This window comes from Mobula hypostoma, chromosome 25, assembly GCF_963921235.1.
Source record: "Mobula hypostoma chromosome 25, sMobHyp1.1, whole genome shotgun sequence".
NCBI classification, from domain to species: domain Eukaryota; kingdom Metazoa; phylum Chordata; class Chondrichthyes; order Myliobatiformes; family Myliobatidae; genus Mobula; species Mobula hypostoma.
Window position 1 is genome coordinate 3,277,444 of NC_086121.1, and position 27,985 is coordinate 3,305,428.

At 42.7% G+C, this 27,985-nt stretch overlaps 1 protein-coding gene across 2 annotated transcripts; it reads right to left on the minus strand.

The window, feature by feature from the left end:
* ybx1 (Y box binding protein 1) lies at positions 1 to 27,939 on the minus strand. 2 transcript variants are annotated; one of them, XM_063033516.1, is made up of 10 exons: positions 27,723 to 27,939; positions 24,543 to 24,606; positions 24,292 to 24,325; positions 18,063 to 18,152; positions 17,684 to 17,803; positions 13,611 to 13,802; positions 7,592 to 7,686; positions 7,159 to 7,324; positions 5,985 to 6,083; positions 1 to 353 (listed from the first exon to the last, which is right to left on the minus strand). In XM_063033516.1, the coding sequence occupies exons 1-9, from the start codon at positions 27,919 to 27,921 to the stop codon at positions 6,015 to 6,017; spliced, it is 1,029 nt and encodes a 342-aa protein (XP_062889586.1). In that variant the 5' UTR covers positions 27,922 to 27,939; the 3' UTR covers positions 1 to 353; positions 5,985 to 6,014. The 2 variants fall into 2 exon arrangements, with proteins under 2 accessions (XP_062889586.1, XP_062889587.1); XM_063033517.1 differs by having other exon boundaries at positions 5,975 to 6,083.
* Between the last annotated feature and the right edge of the window lie 46 nt (positions 27,940 to 27,985).

Consider the following 27,985-nt stretch of genomic DNA (forward strand, 5'->3'; position numbering starts at 1 on the left):
TGTTCTTTCGGACTTTTATTAGATGCCCGGTTGTACTTAAAGTTCAGGTGTACAATGCTTACAAATTAAAAACTGGTATTTCAAAAATTCAAATTGACCAGATATCAAATAAGCTTAAAAACCATTTGAAGTAAAAAGGAAAATAGACCATCTACAAAAATCTGTTTTAAGCCAGTTCCAAAAAGCTGTTTCAGGAAAGGTTAAGAAACCATGGTGCATAGGTTTACTGTGTGAAACATTCTGGTATCTGGTCAACTGTATGCAAGCACTGCAGATCTTCATTACAGTCGAAAGCTCACTTTTCTTATTATTGCTGGAATTTGACTTTGATGGTCTTCCATTTGATGACAAAACTGCAAAACAAATGCAGAATACAAGCAGTCATATTAATGAATGACAAGAATAAATAATAAGCAGGAATCTTGCGACAGGACAAATCACAGCAAAGTGATTTTTACAAGCTCAGTGCATTTTAACCTCAAGGCTGCTAATGCTGCAAATAGGTCAATACAGTGTCATAGATACATACAGAATGGTTGTGATGCTGGAGGATTTTAAACTGAGAAAGCAATGCAGTTGGGCATGTTTTTTTGGGACAAGGCAGCCGTTAATAAAGTCTATGGTATGGAAAGAAGCCCTTCAGGCCGTCTTCTCCATGCTTACATCAAGCAAGCATCCATAGTACAATTGAACCCATGGCTTTCTATGCTTTGTAGATTCAATTGCTTGATCAGATTTATTAAAGTACAGCACCCATCTTCAACTCAGATAGTGTTCCAGATTGCTCCCGCCACTGATTAAAACAATTCTTGGGCCCCTCCAACTCCTCACCCACTGGTTTTTAATAGTCTCCTTTATGGGGAAAACATCCTACTACCCGTTCTTTCTATGCTCAGTTGTGTACTATTAGTAGTCTCGGCCCTCAGATGCAAGGGCAATAAACTCAGCCAATGCAATCTCTCCGAGTGAAACTCCCCAGGCCTGGTAATATCTGGTGAATTTTCTAAGCACGTTCCAGTGCACCCAATACTCCAAGCTTTGGCACAGTCAAAATTCTTTAAAGCTGCCAATGGCCAGCTCTATATTCTGGCTAAAGGTAAACATCTAATATGCCTTGTTTACTAACCTACCAACCTGTGCTGCTACCTTGAGGGAGATCTGGACAATCCCCGTCCTCTATACACGAGGCCCACTGGATTCATTATTTCCGAGCTTTACTTACTGCCCAATTACATCTGGTACATAAATGGCAGATAGATGCATGGCTGAAGAATTGGAGCAGGGGGCAAGCATTCAGATCACTGGATCTAATTTTCCCAATCACCTTGAATACTGAAGGCCATCACAATTGTGACATTACTCTTATTACATGCCTTTTGCAATTTCAACCCCACATGTTGGCCACTATTTGGAGGTCTATATATGATTCCCTTTTTTTTTTTACCCTTGCACTTTAACTCCACTCACAAGAATTTGACATTCGGACCCTATCTCATCTTTCTGAGGATGCAATTCATCTCTTGCAAAGAGCCACACCACCACCTAGCCTTCCTGTCTGTCCTTTTTGATACAAAGCACATCCTTTGATATTAAGCTCCAGCTGTGACCTCCTTTCAGCCACAACTCAGTGATGCCCACAATGTCATATTGACCAATCTCTAATTGTGCCTCAAGTTCATCCACCTTATTCTGAATACTGCATGCATTTTTAAGTATAGTACCTTTAGTACTGCATTCTTCACCCTTTTGAATTTTGCCTCTGTGGTACAATTTGACTCTTTGGGTAGAAATGAAGATAATGCTTTCACTGGCTTGTATATTCTTTCATTCATTTTGCACCCATCATCTACTTGTAAACCTGCTTGCTCATCCTTAGTTCTATCATACTGGTTCCCACTTCCCTGCCATATTAGTTTAAACCACTTCTAACAGCCTTAAACCTGCCCGCAAGGATACTGATCTCCCTCTGATTCAAGTGCAACCTGTCCCTTTGTACAGGTCCCACCCGCCCCAGAATAGGTCCCAATGATCCAATAAACTGAATACCTGCTCCCTGCTTCAATTCTTCAGTCATGCATTTACCTGCCATTTACAAACCCCATTTCCAGAAAAGTTGGGATATTTTCCAAAATGCAATAAAAACAAAAATCTGTGATATGTTAATTCACGTGAACCTTTATTTAACTGACAAAAGTACAAAGAAAAGATTTTCAATAGTTTTACTGACCAACTTAATTGTACTTCGTAAATATACACAAATTTAGAATTTGACGGCTGCAACACACTCAACTAAAGTTGGTGAACGCAGCAGGCCGGGCAGCATCTCTAGGAAGAGGTACAGTCGACGTTTCAGGCCGAGACCCTTCGTCAGGACTAACTGAAGGAAGAGTAGTAAGAGATTTGAAAGTGGGAGGAGGAGGGGGAGATCCAAAATGATAGGAGAAGACAGGAGGGGGAGGGATGGAGCCAAGAGCTGGACAGGTGATTGGCAAAGGGGATATGAGAGGATCGTGGGACAGGAGGTCCGGGGAGAAAGACAGGGCGGGGGGGGGGGGAAGAAAGAGACCCAGAGGATGGGCAAGGGGTATAGTCAGAGGGACAGAGAGACAGAGAGACAGAGAGACAGAGAGACAGAGAGACAGAGAGACAGAGAGACAGAGAGACAGAGAGACAGAGAGACAGAGAGACAGAGAGACAGAGAGACAGAGAGACAGAGAGACAGAGAGACAGAGAGACAGAGAGACAGAGAGACAGAGAGACAGAGAGACAGAGAGACAGAGAGACAGAGAGACAGAGAGACAGAGAGACAGAGAGACAGAGAGACAGAGAGACAGAGAGTCAGAGAGTCAGAGAGTCAGAGAGAGAGAGACAGAGAGAGAGAGAGACAGAGAGAGAGAGAGACAGAGAGAGAGAGAGACAGAGAGAGAGAGACAGAGAGAGAGAGACAGAGAGAGAGAGACAGAGAGAGAGAGACAGAGAGAGAGACAGAGAGAGAGAGAGAGAGAGAGAAAGAAAGAATGTGTGTATATAAATAAATAACAGATGGGGTACGAGGGGGAGGTGGGGCACTAGCAGAAGTTAGAGAAGTCAATGTTCATGCCATCAGGTTGGAGGCTACCCAGGCGGAATATAAGGTGTTGTTCCTCCAACCTGAGTGTGGCTTCATCTTTACAGTAGAAGAGGCCGTGGATAGACATGTCAGAATGGGAATGGGACGTGGAATTAAAATGTGTGGCCACTGGGAGATCCTGCTTTCTCTGGCGGACAGAGCATCTGCAGAATTCCTGTTGTTTGCGCAACAAAAGTTGGGACAGAGTTAAGATTGAAAAGTGCACAGAATATTCAAGTAACACCAGTTTGGAAGACTCCACATTAAGCAGACTAATTGGTAGCAGGTGAGGTTCAAAGGCTCAGTCTTTGCAAGCAAGGATGGATCATGGCTCACCACTTTGCCAAAATTCGTAAGAGAATTGTTAGTCAGTTCAAAAGGAACATTGCTCAACGCAAGATTGCAGAGAATTTAGGTCTTTCAACATCTACAGTACATAATACTGTGAAAAGATTCAGAGAATTCAGAGACATCTCAGTGCGTAAAATGGCAAGGTCAGAAACCACTGTTGAATGCGCGTGATCTTCGAGCCCTCAGGCGGCACTGCCTAAGAAACCGTCATGCTACTGTGACAATTATAGCCACCTGGGCTCCGGAGTACTTCGGAAAACCATTGTCACTCAACACAGTCCGTCGCTGCATCCAGAAATGCAACTTGAAACTGTATTACACAAGGAGGAAGCCATACATTAACTACGCAGAAACGCCGGCGAGTTCTCTGGGCCCGAGCTCATCTCAGATGGACCGAAAGACTGTGGAACCGTGTGCTGTGGTCAGATGAGTCCACATTTCAGCTAGTTTTCGGAAAAAACGGGCGTTGAGTTCTCCGTGCCAAAGATGAAAACGACCATCCAGATTGTTATCAGCAAAAGGTGCAAAAGCCAACATCTGTGATGGTATGGGGATGCATCAGTGCCCATGGCATGGGTGAACTGCATGTATATGAAGGTACCACTGACTGAGGAGTATATTAGGATTTTAGAGAGACATATGTTGCCATCGAGGCGACGTCTCTTCCCAAGACATCCATGCTTATTTCAGCGGACAATGCCAGATCACATTCTGCAGGGGCTACAACAGCATGGCTTTGTAGACAGAGCGCGTGTGCTTGACTGGCCTGCTGCCAGTCCAGATCTATCTCCTATTGAAAATGTATGGTGCATCATGAAGAGGAGAATCAGACAACAGAGATCACAGACTGTTGAGCAGCTGAAGTCTTATATCAAGCAAGAATGGACAAAATTTCCAATTGCAAATCTACTACAATTAGTATCCTCAGTTCCAAAACGATTAAAAAGTGTTATTAAAAGGAAAGGCGATGGAACACAATGGTAAACATGCCTCTGTCCCAACTTTTGTTGAGTGTGTTGCAGCCATCAAATTCTAAATTTGTATATGTTTACAAAATACAATTAAGTTGGTCAGGTAAAACTATTGAAAATCTTTTTTTTGTACTTTTGTCAGTTAAATAAAGGTTCACATGAATTAACATATCACAGATTTTTGTTTTTATTGCATTTTGGAAAATATCCCAACTTTTCTGGAAATGGGGTTTGTATATACCAGATTTAATTGGCCAGTAAGTAAAGCTAGGAAATAATGAGTTCAGTGGGGCCACGGAAAGGGCATATAACATAGCTAGACTGGGAAGTTTTAAAAATCCAACAAAAGGCAACTAAAAAAGCCACAAGGGAAAAGATAAATATGAGGGCAAGATGGCTGTTACTAAGCTTCAGTTGTATAAAGATTTAAAAAGAGGCAAGAGTTGATATTGGACCACTAAAAAATGATGCAGGTGAGGTAGCAATGGGGGAGAAAGAAATGGCAGATGAACTTGATGGGTACTTTGGATGTCTTCACTATGGAAGACACTAGCAGCACCAAAGGTCTGCAAGTGTCAGGGAGCGTAAGTGCCATTGCTACTACAAAGGAAAAAGTGCTAGGCAAACTGGAAGGTCTTAAGGTGGATAAGTTACCTGGGCCAGATGGTGTACATTCCAGAGTTCTGAAAGAGGTTGTTAAAAAGATAGCAAATGCATTGGTTATGATCTTTCAAAAATCACTTAATTATGGCATAGTTCCAGAGGACTGGAAAACTGCAAATGTCAGTCCACTCCAAGGAGGGAGGAAGGCAAAAGAAAGGAAATTTATACCCCAGTTAGCCTAATCTTGGTGGTTGAGAAAGTGTTGCAGTCTATTAAGGATGAAGTTTCTGGTACTTGGAGACTAATGAAAAAAAAAATCAGTGAGTCAACACGGTATCTCTAAAGGGAAACCTGACAAACCTTCTTCGAGGAAGTAACCAGCAGGGGTGGACAGAGACAGTGGATGTAGTGAATCCTGGCAATGCTCTGTCACAGCTGTGGAGGACAAGACTGTGGGGGTGAGTGGGACCCAGCATGATGGAATGGCAGACCAGACTCAGTGGTCTGAACCGCCAAATTCTGCTCCACATCTTCTAGCATTGTACAATTCCTGCACACCAGGACTACACACATCACCACCACATAAAGAGCATAGCTGAGCCAGATTAAAATTATACTCTTATGGGATTCAATATTCAGCAACTGATAGAAGGCACAGAATTGAGCCTAAGCAATTTCACCGACACCAAATATCTTTCTACTTTAATGACACGGGCCAAACCCAGTGCATCTGAATACCCACTTGAAATCTATCCCAAAAGCTGAAAACTGATGCTTCAAGGAGACAGTCCCAAATTAAGATACCAAAATCAATTTGAAATAACGCAACAGCATGGTCATCCAATTGCATTGTGACAGTCAATGCTGGATTCCATGTTGCCAGCTGTCCATTTGTTGCATTTGCAATGAACTGGCCAAAAAAATTAAAACACTGACTTACAAGTACTCACTTAGTTGATGGTAAAGATGCTGAGCTGGTGTTACTCAGCATTGCCCTGCTCGGTCTCAGGAGCAGAGATGTTCTCAGCTGGTGTTTCGGGTGCCTTGGCCTGAAAGACAAACGAGCAGGTAAGAGGATGTTTACTGAAAGTAACAGCAAGCCAAAAGTAACTTCATCATTGAGAAGGTTCAAAATCAGAAGCAAAATGGAGAAAATTTAAAATGGGATTGGAAACCAGATCCAACCCTGGATCTGATAAGGTAAGAGTAAGGTAATAAGGATTACAGGCACCAGAGTTATGAATTTCAGAAAAGCAGGTGACTGACTGATGTACAGTAAACCATGACTAACTGGTGTCATAAAATAGAGATGGTGTAGCCAGGTTCATCACAGAATTAATGACAACTTGGGTCAGAGGATCAGAAACAGCAACTTGAATCTTCCAAGTAACTACAGAAAACTCCTTTACTGAATCTTTGATAGGCAGCACAAAAGGATAGTTCAGCAGTTAAAGGATAGGTAAGCAGAGCAAACACACTGAGAATGCACACAACTAGTCAGGAAATCCCACCTCAAACTAAGTAGTTAAGACATTTGCTTTGGGTAGCTGAGGCTCCTCAGCCATCAGAAGGAAAATTGATCTCAAACGTCCACTGCCTTGCCACTCTGCCCACTCATGGGGTTTACTCCAGAAGCATTCAAGGAAAAATCCAGAGCTCGAGTCCCTAAGGTGGTCCTATATTGAGTTCTACACTGGCAACTAATGCAATGCCTCTGTATCTGCCTCTGCCATTCCCTTGATTTCATCTTTGTGAAGAGGGGAGCCTGCTGCATGGCCAACAGTTCGCTCTCCATATCTTATCATCTGAATGTAGACAGCTAGGGCGCAACATCAATGGTTGAACCCAACCAATTGAGGGCCTCAACAAGACAAAGCATAGCAGGAGTTTCCATGCGTCAGAAAAACAGACATACATAAGTCTAGGACAATTGAGCAACAGCTAGCATCAAGTCTAGAAAGGTCCAGAGGGAGCATATGATAGAGGAGATACAGGGCTAGGATAAAGATGTGGTACAGGTGATGGCACAAATAGAATACACTAAACAAATCTTCTACCAATTCTAAACAAAATAAAAGATTGGAAGACACAAGCTGTTAAGAGTACCCAATCTAGCAACCCTACCTCCTCGCCATCTTTTGGTTTAGGGTTTTGTGGTCGACGACGTCTGTAGTTGTAGTTGCGGCGAAATCGTCTGGGATGAGACTGTTGATCTTGTTGGCCATCCCCTTGATTTTCTTTGTCTTCTTCACTACTCCCCTCCCTTGGTTGACGTGGGCGAGGAGGCCCTCTATAATGAGAGAATTGAAATTAATTTTTACTAGTCAATCACCAAATTGTTAAAAGATTAAGATCAGATCCCTCCATTTCAAGCCTATACTGACTTGAGTTGGATGCCAATATTCTTTGTTAGTGATTACCCATTCTCCTTAATCTACATATCTACTTAAGCAGCATTTCTTTACTAACAACCACCAGTAAAAATCATAGGTCAATAGTCACATACAATACATTCACAGCAAGGCTGGTATTTGGCCTTATGTTAAATGTAGCATACCTGCGGTAGCGTGGACGGTAGCCCCTAAAACGATTTTGTCCTCTGTTAGGTTTACCTTCTTCCCCAGCAACCTGGTTTTCATTTATTTCACCACCCTTTATAAAAAGAAAATAGGTCAGGTGTTCTTTATTCCAAGTGTTTAAATATTATTTTCTGCATCAAAAGTGCACAAAATCAAGGATCAATGTAGCATATTTCACATGCAACAAAAATCAGAGCTAAAATGACTTGCTCAAAATTGCGATGTGCCCTATGATCGAATTGGATACCCTAATTCATTAACTCTATGCCAGCTGGACTGTTCATAACAATTTTATAAATGGGAAACAGCAAGCCAGTTGAGTTACTTTGGAAATCAACAATAAAAGTTGGCGGGGAAAGACAAAGGAACAAAAATCAAAGGCAACCTCCTTGCCTAGTCAGACACTTTCAAAAACATTGGTTGCTAATTTCATAGGCTTTTGTGTTTTTATCTTGCAGTAACTGACATAGCTATTAAAATTTTTCAAAATTATGATAGAAAAATTGTCACTGAGCCTGAAAATCTAGCCCCAAATCCCCATTTCCAATTAGAAACCTACAGCACACAAAGCTGTGCCGAACATGTCCTTACCTAGGCTTACCCATAGCCCTCCATTTTTCTAAGCTCCATGTATCCATCCAGGAGTCTCTTAAAAGACCCTATCGTTTCTGCCTCCACCACCATCACCCCATTCCACGCACTCGCCGCTCTCTGCATAAAAACTTACCCCTGACATCTACTCTGTACCTACCTTAAAACTATGCCCTCTCGTGCTAGCCGTTTCAGCCCTGGAAAAAAGCCTCTTGACTATCCACACGATCAATGCCTCTCATCATCTTGTACACCTCTATCAGGTCACCTCTCATCCTCTGTCGCTTGCTCCAAAGAGAAAAGGCTGAATTTACTCAACCTATTCTCATAAGGCATGCTCCCCAATCCAGACAACACCCTTGTTAATCTCCTCTGCACCCTTTCTATGTTTTCCACGCCCTTCCTGTAGTGAGGCAACCACAATTGAGCACAGTATTCCAAGTGGGGTCTGACCAGGGTCCTAATTAGCTGCAACATTACCTCTTGGCTCTTAAACTCAATCCCACGAATGATGAAGGCCAAAGCACCGTATACCATCTTAACCACAGAGTCAACATGCGTAGCAGCTTTATGTCCTACGGACGCCAAGATTGCTCTGATCTTCCACACTGCCAAGAGTCTTACCATTAATACTATAGTCTGCCATCATATCTGACATAAAATAAACCATCTCACACTTATCTGGGTTGAACTCCATCTGCCACTTCTCAGCAGTTTTGCATCCTATCAATGTCCCGCTGTAACCTCTGACAGCCCTCCACATGATCCACAACACCCCCCCCCGCCTTTGTCTCATCAGTAAATTTACTAACCCATCCCTCCACTTCCTCAAAGTCATTTATAAAATCACGAATAGGGGTCCCAGAACAGATCCCTGAGGCACACCACTGGGCACTGGCCTCCATGCAGAATATGACCCATCTACAACCACTCTTTGCCTTCTGTGGGCAAGCCAGTTCTGGATCCACAAAGCAATGTCCCCTTGGATCCCATGCCTCCTTACTTTCTCAATAAGCCTTGCATAGGGTACCTTATCAAATGCCTTGCTGAAATCCATATACACTACATCTACAGCTCTACCTTTAACGTGTTTAGTCACATCCTCAAAAAAAATTTAATCAGGCTCAGAAGGCACAACCTGCCTTTGACAAAGCCATGCTGACTATTCCTAATCATATTATGCCTCTCCAAACGTTCATAAATCCTGCCTCTCAGGATCTTCTCCATCAACTTACCAACCACTGAAGAAAGACTCACTGGTCTAGTTTCCTGGGCTATCCCTACTCCTTTTCCTGAATAAGGGAACATCATCCACAACCCTCTAATCCTCCGGAACCTCTCCCGTCCTCATTGATGATGTAAAGATCATTGCCAGAGGCTCAGCAATCTCCTCGCTTGCTTCCCACAGTAGCCTGGGGCACATCCCATCTGGTGCCAGTGACTCATCCAACTTGATACTTTCCAAAAGCTCCAGCACATCCTCTTCCTTAATTATCGAAAATGCTCAAGCTTTTCAGTCCGCTGCAAGTCATCCCTACAATCACCAAGGTCCTTTTCCGTAGTGAATACTGAAGCAAAGTATTCATTAAGTACCTCTGCCATCTCCTCCAGTTCAATACACACTTTTCCACTGTCACACTTGATTGGTCCTATTCTCTCAGGTCTTATCCTCTTGTTCTTCACATACTTGTAGAATGCCTTGGGGTTTTCCTTAATCCTGTCCACCAAGGCCTTCTCATGGCCCTTTCTGGCTCTAATTTCATTCTTAAGCTCCTTCCTGCTACCCTTATAATATCCAAGATCTCTATCATTATCCAGTTTTTTTTTGAACCTTTCGTAATTTCTTCTTTTCTTCTTGACTGGATTTACATCAGTCTTTGCACCACCGTTCCTGCACCCTACCATCCTTTCCACGTCTCATTGGAGGGTATCTATGCAGAACTCCACGCAAATATCCCCTGAACATTTCCCACATTTCTTCCATATATTTCCCCGAGAACATCTGTTCCCAATTTATGCTTCCAAGTTCCTGCCAGATAGCCTCATATTTCCCCCTACTCCAATTGAACGCTTTCCTAACTTGTCTGTTCCTATCCCTCTCCAATGCTATGGTAAAGGAGATAGAATTGTGATCACCATCTCCAAAATGCTCTCCCAGAGATCTGACACCTGAACAGGTTCATTTCCCAATATCAGATCAAGTACAGCCTCTCCTCTTGTAGGCTTATCTACATACTGTGTCAAGAAACCTTCCTGAACACACCTAACAAACTCCACCCCATCTAAAACTCTAGGGTTTTACCAATCGATATTTGGGAAATTAAAATCTCCCACCATGACAAATCTGTTATTATTACACCTTTCCAGAATCCGTCTCCCTATCTGCTCCTTGATGTCCCTGTTACTACTGGGTGGCCTATAAAATACACCCAGTAGAGTTATTGACCCCTTCCTGTTCCTAACTTCCACCCACAGAGACTCCATAGACAATTCCTCCGTCTTCCTCCTTTTCTCTGATCAAGTGCCACACCCCCTCCTCTTGCCTCCCTCCCTGTCCTTTCTGAAACATCTAAAGCCTGGCACTTGAAGTAGCCTTCCTGCCCCTGCACCATCCAAGTCTCTGCAATGGCCAGCACATCATAGTTCCAAGTACTGATTCACACTCTAATCTCATCCACTTTATTCATAATACTCCTCGCATTATAATACACATCCCAAACCATCGGTCTGAGTGCATCCTTTCTCCATCACCTGCCTATCCTTCCTTTCGCACTGTCTCCAAGCTTTCTCGATTTGTTAGCCAACCTCTTTCCTCCATTACTTCAGTTCTCACCCCCCCTCAAACAATTCCAGTTTAAACTCTGCCCAATAACCTTTGCAAACCTCCATGCCAGGTTATTGGTCCCCCTCAGATTCAAGTGTAACCTGTCCTTTTTGTACAGGTCACACCTGCCCTCTGCTCCAATCCCTCAGCCACACATTTATCCTCCACCTCATTCTATTCCTGAACTCACTGTCACATGGCACAGGCAGTAATCCCGAGATTACTACCTTTGAGGTCCTGCTTCTCAACTTCCTTCCTAACTCCCTGCAGTCTGTTTTCAGGACCTCCTCCCTTTTCCCACCTACGTCACTGGTACCGATATGTACCAGATCTCTGACTGTTCTCCTTCCCATTTTAAGATATCGCGGACCCTGGCACCTGGGAGGCAAACTATCATCCACATTTCTTTCCTGCGTTCACAGAATCACCTGTCTGACCCCCTTAACTATAGAGTCCCCTATCACTGCTGCCATGCACTTCCTTTTCCTACCCATCTGAGCCATAGGGTCAGACTGTGCCAGAGGCATGATCACTGCTGCCTCCCCCAGGTAGGCCGTCTCCCCCAACAGTACTCAAACAGGAGTACTTATTGTTAAGGGGGACAGCCACTGGGGTACCCGAGCACCTGCTTCTTGCCCTTCCCTCTCCTGACACCCATTTAGCTGTCTCCCGAAGTCCCAGAGCGACTACCTGCCTGTAGCTCCTCCCCTCACTCCCTGACCAAAGGTCATCGATTTGTATCTCCATGCACCTGGTGCAGATGTGGCCATCTGGGAGGCTGCGAGTCTCCAGGACCTCCCACATCTGACACTGAGCACAGAAAACCGGTCTCACACACCTACTTCCTGCCTGTAATCTACACAAGTATCGTACCTCGCCTCTACTTGTTATCGCCTAAGCCCGTTGAGCCAAAGCCTTCCTACGCTGTCTCCCACTGCTCCAACACTCGCTCTGTAAAGCTTTTTAAACTCTTCCCGCTGTTCTCACTGGCCGACCTCCACGCGCTTGCGCAATCGTGCCCCTTTCAAAGTAATTCACACAATTACTTTGATAACACTTTTCTATAATGAAATTCCTTCAAAAGGTGACTGTCACATTATAGTAGAACCTCCTGTACTAAATAAACAAAAGGTTAAAAAAACTGAGGAATGAGGAGTTCATGTCAAGTATGAGCTAGGCTCCAATTTCTCTTTACCAGCAATGTGCCCACCTAGGTCAACGAATCATTTCAATTCACTGACATCCATTCAACACACCTTTCAATTCAAGTCCTTTCCCTAAACCATCACATTCATATCCTGACATGTAGTGATTTCTGGAATTTCTTTGAACTATTTAGCTGACATCCCTTTCCCATGTCTCATATACAATTTAAACTTTTCTTCCCTCAGCCCCCCCACTCCAAGCATTATAATTCTTGCACACCACTCCTATTCTTAAACTCAAATTTCAGCTTTGCGCTTTGCCACAAGAAACCGACTTCCAGTTAGAAATCTTAAAACTTCATCTGCGAAGATGTTGGTACCCAGTCCTCTCTTTAAAAAAGTAAACATACAAACTCAAAGATGCTAATGATGCATTCAAAGCAGGCAACTAGAGTGAAAAATTCTGAGCAAACCCCAGTGTGTATAATTGATAAGGATTAGTATGAAGGGAAAATCAAGCAAGGATATTTAGTAATACACAGTAGCAGCCCAGATGAGACATGCAAATACTCTAGGAAGAGGAAAACCAATTTTATGTTTAGCTTTCAAGGCAGCAGAAATTCGGCCTTCCAAGTAACGCAATGTACAAATATTACATTAACCAAATCAATTGGCATCTATGACTGTTTTAATCACATCACAGTAATGTAGCGGTTAGTATCATACCTCCATATTACAGCTTGGGCCATTCCAGAGTTTAGAATTCAATTCTAGCACCATTCTATAAGCATTCTCTGTACATTCCCACCCCCCCCCCCATGGAATGTGTTTTCCATGAGTGTTCTGGTTTCCTCCCACAGGAGAAAGATGTACTGGGTGGGTTAATTGATCATTGTAAATTGCCCATTAGGTTAGGTTAATCAAGTTTGTCTGGGACTGCAGGGACAGTGTGGCACAAAGAGCCTGGTGGGGTCGAATCCACCTAGTATCACCAAATTTTAAAAATCTATTTCAAAGAATATGAATAATCAGAAATAGGCAATCATTCAACAAAAAACATTAGAAGCAAAGAATGCTTCTTGCACATCAAGTGACTCATACAGGAACAGGTTTGTGTACTTATTCAAATAGCTTTGCTTAATTCTGATAAAGGTTCTTTCTTTCATCCTGCCCCACATAGGTGATGTACTAAGTGACTACCATTTTACCAGGGATGGCAAGCAAGTAAATAGCAAATGCAGGTAACCCCCCACCCCCACGTTACAGCAATCCACCCTCATGGAATCCAAAGAGCATCAAATACCCTGGAATATAGAAAAATTGGCTTTTATGAAAACTGAAAAAACATTCTTCTTCAACTCAGAACTCGACATGCCCTGATAATAATGCAGACAACATTCCACCACAGAAACAGTAAACCAGATCTCAGTTTGCTACCTCAGTAATTTCTCCCTGAGGCTGGTTGCTATATTGTGGGCGGCGACCATAGCGACGACGAACAAAGTAAGGTGGGTAACGCTGTCTTCTGTAGGGAGGGCGATGTTGCTGATTTTGATAATCTTGGTTTTCTCCATCTGTTGCTGTCTCTGCTCCATCTCCTTTCTCTCCACCTTCAATGTTCTGTTGGTACTGACCAAAAATACATGAAAGCCATTTAGTCTTTGAAGGCACAATCACATCCAATTGCATATCACTACATGGAATTTGAAATCCAGAGCAATAGTATTGGAAACTGAAACAAGAGATCTTGCAGATGCTGGAAAAAATTTCTATTTTGGAACAGTATGGTAGCATAGCAGCTAGTGCAACACTTCACACCACCAGTGACCCAGGGCCAATTCACACTACTTATTATAAGAAGTTTGTACACTCTTCCCAAGATTGCATGGGTTTCCTCCAGGAGCTCCAGTTTCCTCACACTTCCCAAAGACGTACCAGTTAGGAGGTTAACTGGTCACTTGGGTGTGTCTGAACAGGGCAGGCTCATTGGAATGGCAGGGCCTGTGACCATACTGTACCACTAAGTAAACTCAATAGGTCAGACAGCAGCATCTATGAAAAGATTTCAGGCACTTCAGTCCTGATGATGGGTCTCTGCCTGAAGTTCCTCTAACATTGTGTTTAATGAAAACTGAGCAATTGTTCCTTAACATACTCCCACTTACCTTACTTCACAGTAATGAATATCCAGAATGCACAAACCAGTAAGCCAATTTTCTGAGGAAACTAAAGCACGTCTTTGGAACTATGACCAGAGTGAAACCTATATAAAATTGAACTAAGCCAATGTTGGAGTTTAATAATTCAGAAAACTTGGTTAAGACAAATATAGGTCCCCTACAGAAAGAAACAGGTGAATTGATTATGGGGAGCAAGGACATAGCAGACCAACTGAATAATTACTTTGGTTCCGTCTTCACTAAGGAGGACATAAATATTCTTCCAGAAACCGTAGGGGACAGAGGTCCAGTGAGACGGAGGAACTGAGGGAAATACATGTTAGTAGGGAAGTGGTGTTAGGTAAATTGAAGGGATTAAAGGCGGATAAATCCCCAGGGCCAGATGGTCTGCGTCCCAGAGTGCTTAAGGAAGTAGCCCAAGAAATAGTGGATGCATTAGTGATAATTTTTCAAAACTCATTAGATTCTGGACTAGTTCCTGAGGATTGGAGGGTGGCTAACATAACCCCACTTTTTTTAAAAAAAAAAAGAGGGAGAGAGAAACCAGGGAATTATAGTCCAGTTAGCCTAACATCGGTGGTGTGGAAACTGCTAGAGTCAGTCATCAAAGAAGTGATAACAGCACATTTGGAAAGCGGTGATATCATCAGACAAAGTCAGCATGGATTTGTGAAAGGAAAATCATGTCTGACGAATCTCATAGAATTTTTTGAGGATGTAACTAGTAGAGTGGATAGGGGAGAAGCAGTGATGTGGTATATTTGGATTTTCAAAAGGCTTTTGACAAGGTCCCACACAGGAGATTAGTGTGCAAACTTAAAGCACACAGTATTGGGGGTAAGGTATTGATGTGGATAGAGTTAGTTGGCAGACAGGAAGCAAAGAGTGGGAATAAACAGGACCTTTTCAGAATGGCAGGCAGTGACTAGTGGGGTACCGCAAGGCTCAGTGCTGGGAACCCAGTTGTTTATAAAATATATTAATGACTTGGATGAGGGAATTAAATGCAGCATCTCCAAGTTTGTGGATGACACGAAGCTGGGCGGCAGTGTTAGCTGTGAGGAGGATACTAAGAGGATGCAGGGTGACTTGGATAGGTTAGGTGAGTGGGCAAATTCATGGCAGATGCAATTTAATGTGGATAAATGTGAAGTTATCCACTTTGGTGGCAAAAACAGGAAAACAGATTTATTATGTGAATGGTAGCCGATTAGGAAAAGGGGAGGTGCAACAAGACCTGGGTGTCATTATACACCAGTCATTGAAAGTGGGCATGCAGGTACAGCAGGTGGTGAAAAAGGCGAATGGTATGCTGGCATTTATAGCAAGAGGATTCAAGTACAGGAGCAGGGAGGTACTACTGCAGTTGTACAAGGCCTTGGTGAGACCACACCTGGAGTATTGTGTGCAGTTTTGGTCCCCAGTTTTGATTCCTGGGATGGCAGGACTTTCATATGATGAAAGACTGGATGAACTAGGCTTATACTTGTTGGAATTTAGAAGATTGAGGGGGGATCTGATTGAAACGTATAAATTCCTAAAGGGATTGGACAGGCTAGATGCAGGAAGGTTGTTCCCGATGTTGGGGAAGTCCAGAACGAGGGGTCACAGTTTGAGGATAAAGGGGAAACCTTTTAGGACCAAGATTAGGAAAAACTTCTTCACACACAGAGTGGTGAATCTGGAATTCTCTGCCACAGGAAACAGTTGAGGCCAATTCATTGGCTATATTTAAGAGGGAGTTAGATATGGCCCTTGTGGCTAAAGGGATCAGGGGGTATGGAGGCTGGTGCAGGGTTCTAAGTTGGATGATCAGCCATGATCATACTGAATGGTGGTGCAGGCTCGAAGGGCCGAATGGCCTACTCCTGCACCTATTTTCTATGTTTTCTATGTAAAACCATCTTTGAAACTAGCTTTGGTAGTCAGTATTATGAAGGAAAATACATCTTAAATGCAATTTGTGCATCAGTAAATGCTAAAGAATGTTTAGTGGTATTTACATAGATCGCAAGCATCTGCATTAACCCATGGTCAGATTCCATCTTCACAAGGGTGAAGCATACACAAGACCAATATCAAAGTGCAAACAATGTGTGAGACCCTACTGACTTATGGCAACAATTTTTCCAGGTTCGGGCATCACCTAATGGCCCTTAAGCATTCCTCTGGCTTGATGCAACAGACAGTAGTAATAAAAATCCAATATACATTATCCAAGTCAAACTGCTCAGCTGCCTCCATCAGTACATCCATTTAACGTCTCAAGATGCAAGACAGCAATATCGGCAACTAGCTGCCCTCATAAGTGTGAATTTCCTATGAGACCAAAAATATTTCCTCAAAGCTGCAGGAACTTTGATTAAATCCCAACCTTGCATGCCAACTGTACAATTGGCATGTTAGCTCCATGATCACATGGCTTTCCAAGTAGCAATTTCTAGTGAAACCCTTTAGTGCAGGTGCAAAAAGAGGAAATTGGTCAGTTATATAGAAAATACCCACCTACACCAATAGTACTTTCCTCAAAATTCAAAGGAAATTACACATTACAAGTACATATGTCACCACACACAACCCTGAGATTTATTTTCCTACAGGCGTACTCTGCCAATCTACAGAATAGTAACAGGAACAATGAAAGATCAAACAGTGCAGAAAACAAACTGTGCAAATGCAAATATAAATAGCAAATAAGAACATGAGATGAAGAGTCCTTGAGTGTCCACTGGTTGTGGGAACATCTCAACTGGATGGGCAAGTCAATGTAGTTATCCCTTTTTTGTTCAAGAGCTTGATTGTTGAGTAATATTTTCTGACCTACTCCCCAAATTTTTTTTTTAATATATTTAGAGATACAACACATAACAGACCTTTCTAGTCCAATAGGCTGCACCACCCAACAACCCACCTGTTTGACACAAGCCTAATCTCAGGACAATGACCAATTAACCTACTAACCAGTACATCTATGGACTACGGGAGAAAACTGCAGCACCAAGAGGAACCCATGCATACACTGAAAGAACATAACTTGCTTAGAGGACACTGGAATTGAACTCCAGAGTGTCCCAAGCCGTAACTGCGCTACACTACATTGGCACCCTACTCTGCCACCCTACTCTGCCACCTACCTACAGAATGTCAAGTAACCAACCACTGCTCTAGTGTGCGAGGGGAAAATATACAGGGAGAATGAAGGAAAGGAGCACAGGATGCAGAGGCATAGGAAATTAAACATGAAGGGGACTACTGAAAATAAAGAGCTGGCACAGACAACAGGGCACACATTCTGATGAGTAATATGCCTGCAAAGCATCCTCTACTAACATTACGTGGTGGACCTCGGCGGCGAGGGTTGTAGCGACGATAACGATTTCTGTCCGCGGCATATCGGCTTCCTTGGACTGGAACTCCTCCGGGACCAGTTACGTTTGCTGCTTCTGCACCCTAGAAAAGACCAACATTAAAACCTAACACAGGGAAACCACTCAGTACATAATGAGTTTAAGTATTACAACGTAAATTTTAAGACCAAGTTTGAAACCCAGAGAACAGTGTCAGACTTGATTGCTACAAAATTAACATCACATGATGTCAGATAGATTTAAATCTCTTTCTGGACATTTCAGCATCTCATTGCAACAAAATGTGGTTTTGAAAAGGGGAAGACCATGGCTGCTGGAACACTATTGCAGCATGTCAATACCTTTTCGCCTTCCACTACGTCGAACTCCACAGTTTCACCGTCTCCAACACTGCGGAGGTATTTCCGTGGGTTATTCTTTTTTATAGCAGTCTGCAAAGAGGTCAAATTTTAAATTTTAGTCATTGTTAGTAATTAGTGTACAGCACAAATACATTCACTACCAGCATTCATGTGCAAACCAGTTTTCAGGTTCAAGTTTATTGCTATCTGACTTAAAAAATATAGAACCAAATTAAGCAACTTTCCTCTGGGCCAGGTTGCACCCACAAAACATATCAGAATAAATATTCCCATAAATTACAAATATAATTCAAAGTGCTCTCACTCATCCAAGTATAACCCTCCATTGTTCCCTGTCTGAGCTTCTCATATAGTGTATCTAAGCATATACAACAACCACTGGTATTAAGTTCCAGTTCTCACCACACTGAAAGAACTTTCTAAGATTTCTTCGTGGTTACTTTTTATCAATTGCCTCATTCCAATAACTGGAGACATTCTATCAGTAGCCTTTAATAAGAGTGCAGACGTGAAGCAGCCATTATCTCAGAGGGGAAGTCATTGAAAGAATTGAAAAGTCTCTTAAAATTAACCTTTGCTTAAATGGGAGCTAGTGTTGGTCATCAAGCAGAGATATAATGGGTGAAGTAGTGAAAGAGCAAAAGTTTGGATGAAAGGATATGAAGGCAGGAGCTGAGTATTCCCATATCTAGACAATGAGGTCAAGCAGCATTTATGGAAATAAACTGTAAATGTCTCAGGTCATAGACAGTTAATAGTTCTACTCTGACTTTCTAGAGGACAGATTAGTTTAGAACATCTTAGTATTGAAGAGATCAAAGGAAGACTGACAACAGGTACTACAGATGTAAACAGTACTATTTCATTATTAAATCCTCCTTGCTGTTCCAAGCCAGCTGAAAATCCAGGCAATTTATCACATTATAAAATGTATTTTGGATTAACTGCAATTAAAATTTATTTTACTGTCAATTAAAGCAACAAATAGGCTATTTAACAAGTCAATAGTAGGGTAATTAAATCCTGCTGGAAATAAATACCTCCTTTGCCAACATTAACAAACTATTCCAAGACACGTTGATTCAGAACCAGATTCATTGTAACAAGGATGTTCTGGGGCAGCCTACAAGTGTCACCACACAATCTGGTGCCAACATAGCATGCTCAATTTCTACACAGCACCGCAACAACATAATAGTAATGAAGCAGCAGCGAAGCGAGCCCTGATCCTCCAGCCCCAGGATAGATTACCTACAGCCTCCAGCAGACTCGCACTGGGCCTTGACCTCAGGCTTCAATCTTTGGTACTGATCCAGGACAGGACAAATAAGGATCCTGAAGTTTAGACTCTCTAATAACGGGACCCTGAACACCAGGCTTCTAAGTCCAGTCTTGCCAACTTTCATATCGTGGTGTCACTGGCCCTCATGCCAGCAGAGAACTATCCCAGAAACCACCAATTCTCGACAGTGCTGCCAGCTCTTCTCACCGGTCTATAGGACTGACATCCAACCACAAATGTCCTTCAAGCCCAGAGGTAGAGGTAACCTTTAACTCACCCACATCCTATCCCTCAACAGTAACCTGACCCCTAACTCCATCAACAAAACCATCCCTACAATGATACCAGACGAATCAAAGGACAATGACAACTTATGAAAAACATTGCACTTGCTTTTCCAGCAATTTAGTGTAGGTTCATTTTAGTTCAACTTCTCCACTGATCATGTACTGTCAAGCATCAAATATTCCTAAAAGATCTTGTATCCCTACACTAACTGCTGGAAAAAACTTGTGAATCTTAAAATGAACTCATTTCCTTCATTCTCTTCAGCCAAGAATAATTTTTCAATCTTACTGTATTACAAGGTTTGTACATATATCCAGCTTCTGAGATGTCACCCATGCAAAACTAAGGACAAAAATCCAGATTGCCCTGCCTGAGCATGGCAAAAAATAGACTATTGCTCATTTTCAGAGAAACTGGGAACTCTGTGATGCATGTGCCTAATGCCAAGAAGTGCTCAGACTGGAATTGCACCATCTCCCAAGTTATAACCAACAAGATCGCCACTGCCAACTGCATTAGACAGACAAGACAACGGGTCGTCTGCTCAATTTCTTATGTCTTTATCATGAACAAGCATTCAACATTCTTCAACAGCACACCCCTCCCTCAAAATCCAGAACAATGAGGAATATTTTAAAATGAGTTAAAATGCAAATAGTGTTCCAATATACAATTCAAACACAGGAAACAAATAGACATACAGATAAAATTGAACTGTATAACTTTCAATATTTACTTCTCCAAATATTTGCATTTTCACTCATCCATTTAAGATGCAAAAATACACCAACTGCACCTCCCAGTTTCACTCCTACAAACAGCCTTATTTATAATGGACCACGCTTCAACTGAATAAAAATCAGTAACAGCCATATCTGACCTCATGAGACTTCCACTGAAACTGTTAATAGCCAAATGGGACAACACTGGTAATAAAGATTTTCTTGCAACTCCTTGGTCCATGTCTCAAATCAAACAAGGTCTCTTTCAGGCACAGAAAAAAATTTACAGCAGAATTACACAGAACTGACACACCTAACTACCAATCCCACTTAGGACCACATCCTACTATGGTTTGATAAAGTGCTTGTCTTCATGCCTTTTAAAGTGAGCATCTGCCGTCCCCACGACTTCAGAAGACAATTCCCCACTGAAAAAATTCTTTCAGATTCCTCTAAAATCTCATCTCTCACCTTAAACATATGGGCTCAGCTTAGATAAACCCACTACAAAGAAAACCTTTAAAACTACCTATGCTTTCTTTTAAAAAGCACACCTTCAGCCTCCTACTCCAAGGAAAACAAACCCATTTCTTGTGCAACTTAAATGCTCCAATCTCCGTACGACATCCAGTAGCCTCTCCAGTCAACAGATGCATTAACAGCATGAAGAGTTTGACAAGGGCGGTATAAACCTCATGCCCCCCCCCCCCACAGCAAAAGCTGTTTAAATCAATTGAAAAAAAGCAAAACTGATGCAAGTGTGTAACAGTATCAGGAGTAACAAGGCAAACATGGTAATTACATCTGCAAACATACTTGGACCATTCCCGCTAGAGCTTTCCGAAACTTTTTATGCCATGGACCCTTACCTGTGGGCCCCAGGTTGGGAAACCCTGACCTTGAGGGGCAAGTCTATTGCTATGGCCCTCCTACACAACCAAGTTTCTGTTTTTAATTGGCAGGAATTGAAGGAAGAGGATTATACTATTCCTGACTGAGTCACAACATTCATTACACCTGAAAGCATTGGTACCAACTTTTAGTGAATTACTCACAATATTGTGCTAAGCACTTCAGGCAACACCTAACATACTTCTGGAAGGGGAACCGTCAAGGAGAAATAACGATGCAAATTATACCAAGTTTTCAACAGGGATGTGTGAAGAAATTAAGCTTCCAACAGTATTTCTGAAAACAAGATTTTGCAGATATTGGAAACGCAGAGCAACAAAATGCTGGAGGAACTGAGGTCAGGAAACATCTATAGATGAGTACATTATCAATGTATCAGGCCAAGACACTTCAGATTGAAAAGGGGAAGATGAAAGGTGAGGATGACAAGCTTGGTGATAGGTAAAGCCAGGTGGGTGGGGGAGGGGGGGTGAAGCAAGAAGCCGGAGGTGAAGTAGAAAAAGCAAAGAGCTGAAGGAGGAATCTGATACTAGAGTAGAATGTGGCATAGAAGAAAGGGAGAGGCAACAGGGGAGGATGATAGGCAGGTTAGAAGAGGTAAGAGGTCAGAGTGGGAAACTGAAGAGGGAATAGGGAGCATTTCTGAGTGGAGTCCAACCCAATAAGTATCCAACGAGTATAATAATTGGAGCATCATACCATAAATGCAGTTTTCTCCCCCCCCAAATCTCAATAGGAACTTGCTCACGAGGCACCACTGCAGAAGGTGGCCTTGAACCAGTTCAATATAGTATCAAAGAACTAAGTTCAGTGGACAGCAAACAGAGTAATGGAGAAAACATTAGTTTAGGACTAAGACAAGATCCAGAATTTCACAAGCTGTTCAGTTATGGCATGAGCATCTACCCAACAACTGCCCATAAAACAAACTAATTTCAGCTTCAAAGTAAAGGAAGGTGCTGACAGAATTTGTGGACAAATGATCATTGAAGTGTTGCTGAAACCCCAAACTGACTTGGTTTAAAAATGGATCAAGGAACTGAACGAAGTAACACTAACCTTATACAAGAAAGCCTGGTAAACAAACTTAGCAGGATACTTCACTGCCCAAGGACAGCTTTGCAGAAGATTGTAGTTGCTGGGACAGGAATTCTCAGTTCTAAAATAATCACCATGCTCTTTAGAGCTAGATCCAATTATCCACAGCTGCTTCACCAGTGACAGTACTTCCATAAAGGCCACACAGAGATGTACAAAGAAAACCTTGGGAACTGAAGCCCATAACCACTTGTATTGAGACATGAATAAATGAAAGGCAAGTGAGCACCAGCTTCAGAAGACAACCACCTACTCCTGCCATTCAGTAACACTGACAACACCCCACTTCTATAGTGGAGCACAAGAATGGAACACAAATGTAACCAGCCTCAATATGCAATTGCTGTCAGATGCTGGGAAAGACATGACAAGTAACTCACTTGCTGATTTACTGAAGCCTTTCCACTATCCACAAGCAAAAAACATAGCATCCAGCTTGTATGGTATTCCAACTACTACCATCCAGTTCACCATGACCAGTGAATAGCATCTAGCCTAACATAGCTAACTCAATAGCACCTACCAAACCCAAGGGGTCAATAGATGCATGACAACACCTCAAAATTCCCAATTCTCATTCCCAAATATACCACTATGCTACTATCAGTGCTGAAACACTATCCAAAGTACATGCCTTTAATAGGATTGCAGGAACTTAAGGTAGCTGTTCATCACCAATTTCAATTATGAGCAACAAATACATTTCAATACAGAACAGGTCCCCAGCCCTTCAATTGAGACCACTAACATTATTAATCCTAACCTAATCACAGGTCAATTTATAATGACCAACTAAGCTACTAACTGGTTATGTATTCGGACCATGGGAGGAAACCCACACATTTTACTGTGAGAACGCACCAGCTCCTTACAGTGGACACTGGAATTGAGTTGTAACAGCATCATGCTAACTGCTACACACTGTCTACAACATGTACAGAAATTCAACTAACAGATAACCAGTTAAGCACTGAGATTTCAAAGTTAAACCTCCGCACAAATGTAAAGATCAGCAACAATTTTACACAGTCAGTCAAGATTGATAGAACTAGCCCCAAGAGATGGGGAGAGCCTGTGCACCATATCCTTGAATTTAATTCCAACTATACTTCAAAAAGAACAACAGAAAGAATTTTGGGATTCAAGATCTTAGAAAGGCATTGTCTACATTTTTTTACATCCCACACTCAATGGATTTACTTAAGGCATTGATTCCAAAATTTAACATTTCTAATGAATTCTGCCTTATGCATATGGTGGGTAAAAATACAAAAACTGAATACATTGAAATGGAGCTGTTTAAACATTTTTATAAGGAAAAAGTAAAGCAAATAGCTACTACATTAATGTTGTGCTAAAAACTTATATTTTGTAGCACCATCTGTGTGGTAAAGCATTGCTTCCCAGCTCTCCCAGGACTATTTAAAATCAGCAGTAAGCAATGAGGTTTAAACCTACAATCCAGTTTCTTCATTGCAAGTTCTAAACAATTCAAAAGAGGAAAGCAGCAAGGAAACTTAGAGCCTTAGGAGCAATAGACAAGACCATCAGTGGAACAATTAGAATTGTGCAGTCCTGCAGACTGGAGGAATTACAAAAATCAAAAACACTAGAATATTTAAAAAATGCTACTTTGCAAGGTAAACAATGATAGATGAATTGAATGTTATAAGAAGATGGCAAGCGAAACCAGCCGCTGTCTTAAATACATCCTGAGATTAGATACAGGTAAGTTGAAGAACATAACACAAACATTTCAATTGTGCAAAATTTTCATTTAAACTTGATGCCTCTGAATATACTCCATATCCACCAGCGAGATTTCTTGGTGCCCAAGATTTGCCAAGTTTCCAAAAGCAGTCACAGGACTTGTAGCATGCATGCATTTCTTAGAATGTACACTCACCTGATGTACAAACACATCTTCCTTTGTATCATTCCTACAAGGGAAAAAGAATTATACTTCACATTTGTGATCATGGATATTCTAAAGTAATTTCTCCCCATCCCACAGAAAAAGATTTACCATCCACAATTTAACTCATAGGAAAACACCTTTGGAGAGAAACATACAATATAATTTTAGTTTAAACAGGATTTTATGTAGCAGTCCCCAGGAATGAAAATAGTACAAGATTACAAATACCACATACTCACCTGTTGATGAATCCATATCCATTTCGTACGTTGAACCACTTTACTGTTCCAAGAACCTTTGTTGCTGAAAGAAAAGCACAGGCCCCAATGATTCTCAATATTACTATGCAAACTTCATTTCTAATAGGCAGACTTCTGATCACTTTCAGGAAACAATGGTGGAGGGGAAAAAAACAAAGCAGTTTCATAGAGTCCTAAATTTAGTGCAAAATGGGGAGATCTCTGCTCTAATACATCTAAAAAGTACTTTACGGAATAACTGGTCGGTGGCTAACCTGAACCTCAATATATTGCTAATAAAACTAATTGATCAAACAATATAGGCATAGTAAAGTTATTTTAGGTGCAGTGTTTAGACAGTAGATGGTATCTGGACCTTCAGATCTCAGAGGTGCAACAGCCAAGATGAGTTGCCACTTCATGTTTTTCTTTTCACTTTAGCCAATTAACAGGATCCAGATCAGCCATGAAAATAATCTAGACACTTAACAATAACCCAAAGCGGGAGGAAATGGCATTTAACCAAACTGAAGTAATGAGAGTTGAGGAAAATCATTTCACAATATAGCAATGAAGTACCTTGAATAATCCATCCCAGAAACAAACCCAATTAACCAGCCCATCATCACCAGTAGCAGCATTTTCACCCACCTTTCTTTCAAGTCATTTTTACAAGTCCTTAAGCCAGCCAATGTATAAGCTCTGGCTCATTGGATACTAAGTTTTAAAGGACACCAGTGGATCAAAAGTTTATATAATGGCTAACTTCTTTAAGGAGAGACAATGAAACAAAAAGTTAAAATAAGGCAAAGGTGGAGAAATAATTAAATTAGGGGATGCAGCAGAGGGCAGAATTGGAGGATAACATATTACCAAGGCTGACAGTGCAGATGATTACAAAGGAGCTGAAGATTAAGGGAGAAACCTAGAGGGATTTAAGGTATAAATCTGGGCAGCAAAGATAGAACTGTCGCCACATAGCTCCCATGAGCTCAGCACAATCCTGACCTTCCGTGCTGTTTCTTGCAAAATGCCAAAACAAGGAGGTTAACGGGCCACTGTAAATTATCCCTAGTATCTGGAAAACCATATCCAAAGGGAATAGCATAAATGGATGACCTTCAGGGCCATTTAAAATCAAGGTGTTGCTTAATCAACCAGCGGTTTTGAGGATTAGCAAACAATGTGGGAAGCTGATGTATAAAATGGACACTGAACAGTGTATTGGACAAGGTCAAGTTTATGGCACATATGGATGGCTGACAAACATTGGGATTATCAAGAGGTTAACACAAAGGGACATATTAGCCAAGCTGTGGCAAACTCACACATGACAAGTACAGACAAATTGGTTTAGAGACAGAAAAGGCAAGGATGAAATGCATTTTCAAACAGCCTAGTGAAGTTTCAGACAGTTGAAGAATGAAAGAAGGCAAAAATAGCTAGGTGGCCACTGCTTTGATAGGATTTGAGTCACAGTAGCAGGAAAATGGTACTCAACTCAAATGCATACATGAGGTAAGATGGGAAAAAATTTGAGACCAGAGTTGAAAGCAGATAAAACATCAAGTTTCAGCATGACAAGTTAGGTTTAAAAATGGAAGGGGAGTAGAGGGGAAGAGAGATGATTTCCTGTGACAATGAATTCAGAAGTTATTATACCTGAAATAAAAGAAAATGAAAATTGTGGCAGGGACAATCACCTAAGCTTATCCTCACAATGCAGAATGACGAAATAGCATGCAGTATTGATAGTCAAGGAACCTCTCTCAACTCCCCCGTCTCCACATCCCACAAATGCGAAGATCCAACAGCAAAGCAAACTAGACTTAAAAATAACATTAAGGATGTCATGATGAAAGATGGTATCAACAGAAAAAAAAGCGAATGGAATGGCTGTTGAATGTGGCAAGTTAGCCTAAATGAAAAGTTTCTTCCAAGATCTTTAGATGAATTCCTTCTGATCACTTTAATGAGCAATTACAACTTCCTTATACGCAAACAATAGAAACGTTCCACGACATCAACCTTAATTATGATGTCACCCAATATCATTACTGATACTAGCTCCTTGTAGAACTGCTCACGGCACTTTACAACTATGTTAAAATGAGATTACAATAACTTGAATCACTGAGCATAAGAACAGAGTGGCCAGAGGGCAGGGCTGGGCTGAGATGATACTGATGGACTCAAGAGTCAAAACCCAAAACTAATACTATAGTAGGATTGAAGGAAACATTAAGACGCTGCTCTCCAGCACGTTTCCTGGAGAGCACTCTCACATAACAACACCCTCTGCGCAATAAACGGGTTCTACTTTCCGCCACCAACAACTTTGTTGGGGAAAACTGAGAGCAGAGAGCCGCAGTCCCAGACCAGGGACACTTCCTACAGCCTCGGCGGGATAAGAACAGGACCTTCCTAACCCCCCACCCCCACCTTTCACTCTGAAGCCTCACTGACAAGCATAGATTCACGACACCGGGGACATTCCCTCTTCCACAACCCCCACCCTGAGGCAAGGAAAAGACGAGACCCTGGGCTCGGCTCTGAATTTTCACTCACCCTGGGGAGGGGAGAGGAGACGAGGCCTACTCTCGGGCCCGGACAGGGGTTCCGGGTTCCGGGTGCCGCGGGAGGACAATCGGGCGGCGGTTGAGGACGGACGGAGGGGGGAAACGGGCGAGCGGCGGCCACGCGGAGGAAGCGCGCGTCCCCACCGGCTCCACCAATCAAGGGCCGGCTCCAACCGCCCCCTCCCTCCTCCTGCCGCCCACACGGTAGAAGCGGCGCCGGGGCCCGAGGCCGCAGCACGTGGCGGCCGCCGTCAGCTGAAGCGAGGGGCGAGGCTGCCGAGGCCTCCACTGCTCTCCTCCCCCCCGATCAATTCTGACCCCAACCTCGGGAGGGGTGGGGGAATCTTCCCCGTCGGAGGGGGGGTCGGGGTCGCTTGCCCCCCCTCACCGCGCGCCGCCGCCCGTTGACATTTGAATGAGGCGCTCGCGCGCGTGGCCGTTTAACTGGGCACATCGGGATCGCGCTCCTCGACCACCCACCCTTCTAATCGGGGCCGCGCAAAGACCCCCCTCCGGCGGGAACGCGCCTCGTCTCCGCGAGCGCCCGTTTGAACCGCAACGGCCGTTCCTTCTCTTCCCCCCCCCCCAACCAACTCCTCACCGATGACTTTCTTCTCCCCGGGGGATTTGGGTTTGTCTGGCTGTTGCTGCTGCTGCTGTTCGGGTTGCTGCTCCGTCTCGGCCTCGCTCATGGTGTTGACAGGCTGCGTGAGGTGGTTGCGGCTCGGGCCGGTCTGAGGTGGGGGCTCCTGCGCTCTCTCCGCTTCTTTCTTCTCTCTTTCCCTCCGCTGAAAGAACATGGCTGGCCTCTCGCGAGAATTTCAATTAAATACCGCGCCGGCACCCGCCCCCAAACCCAACGCC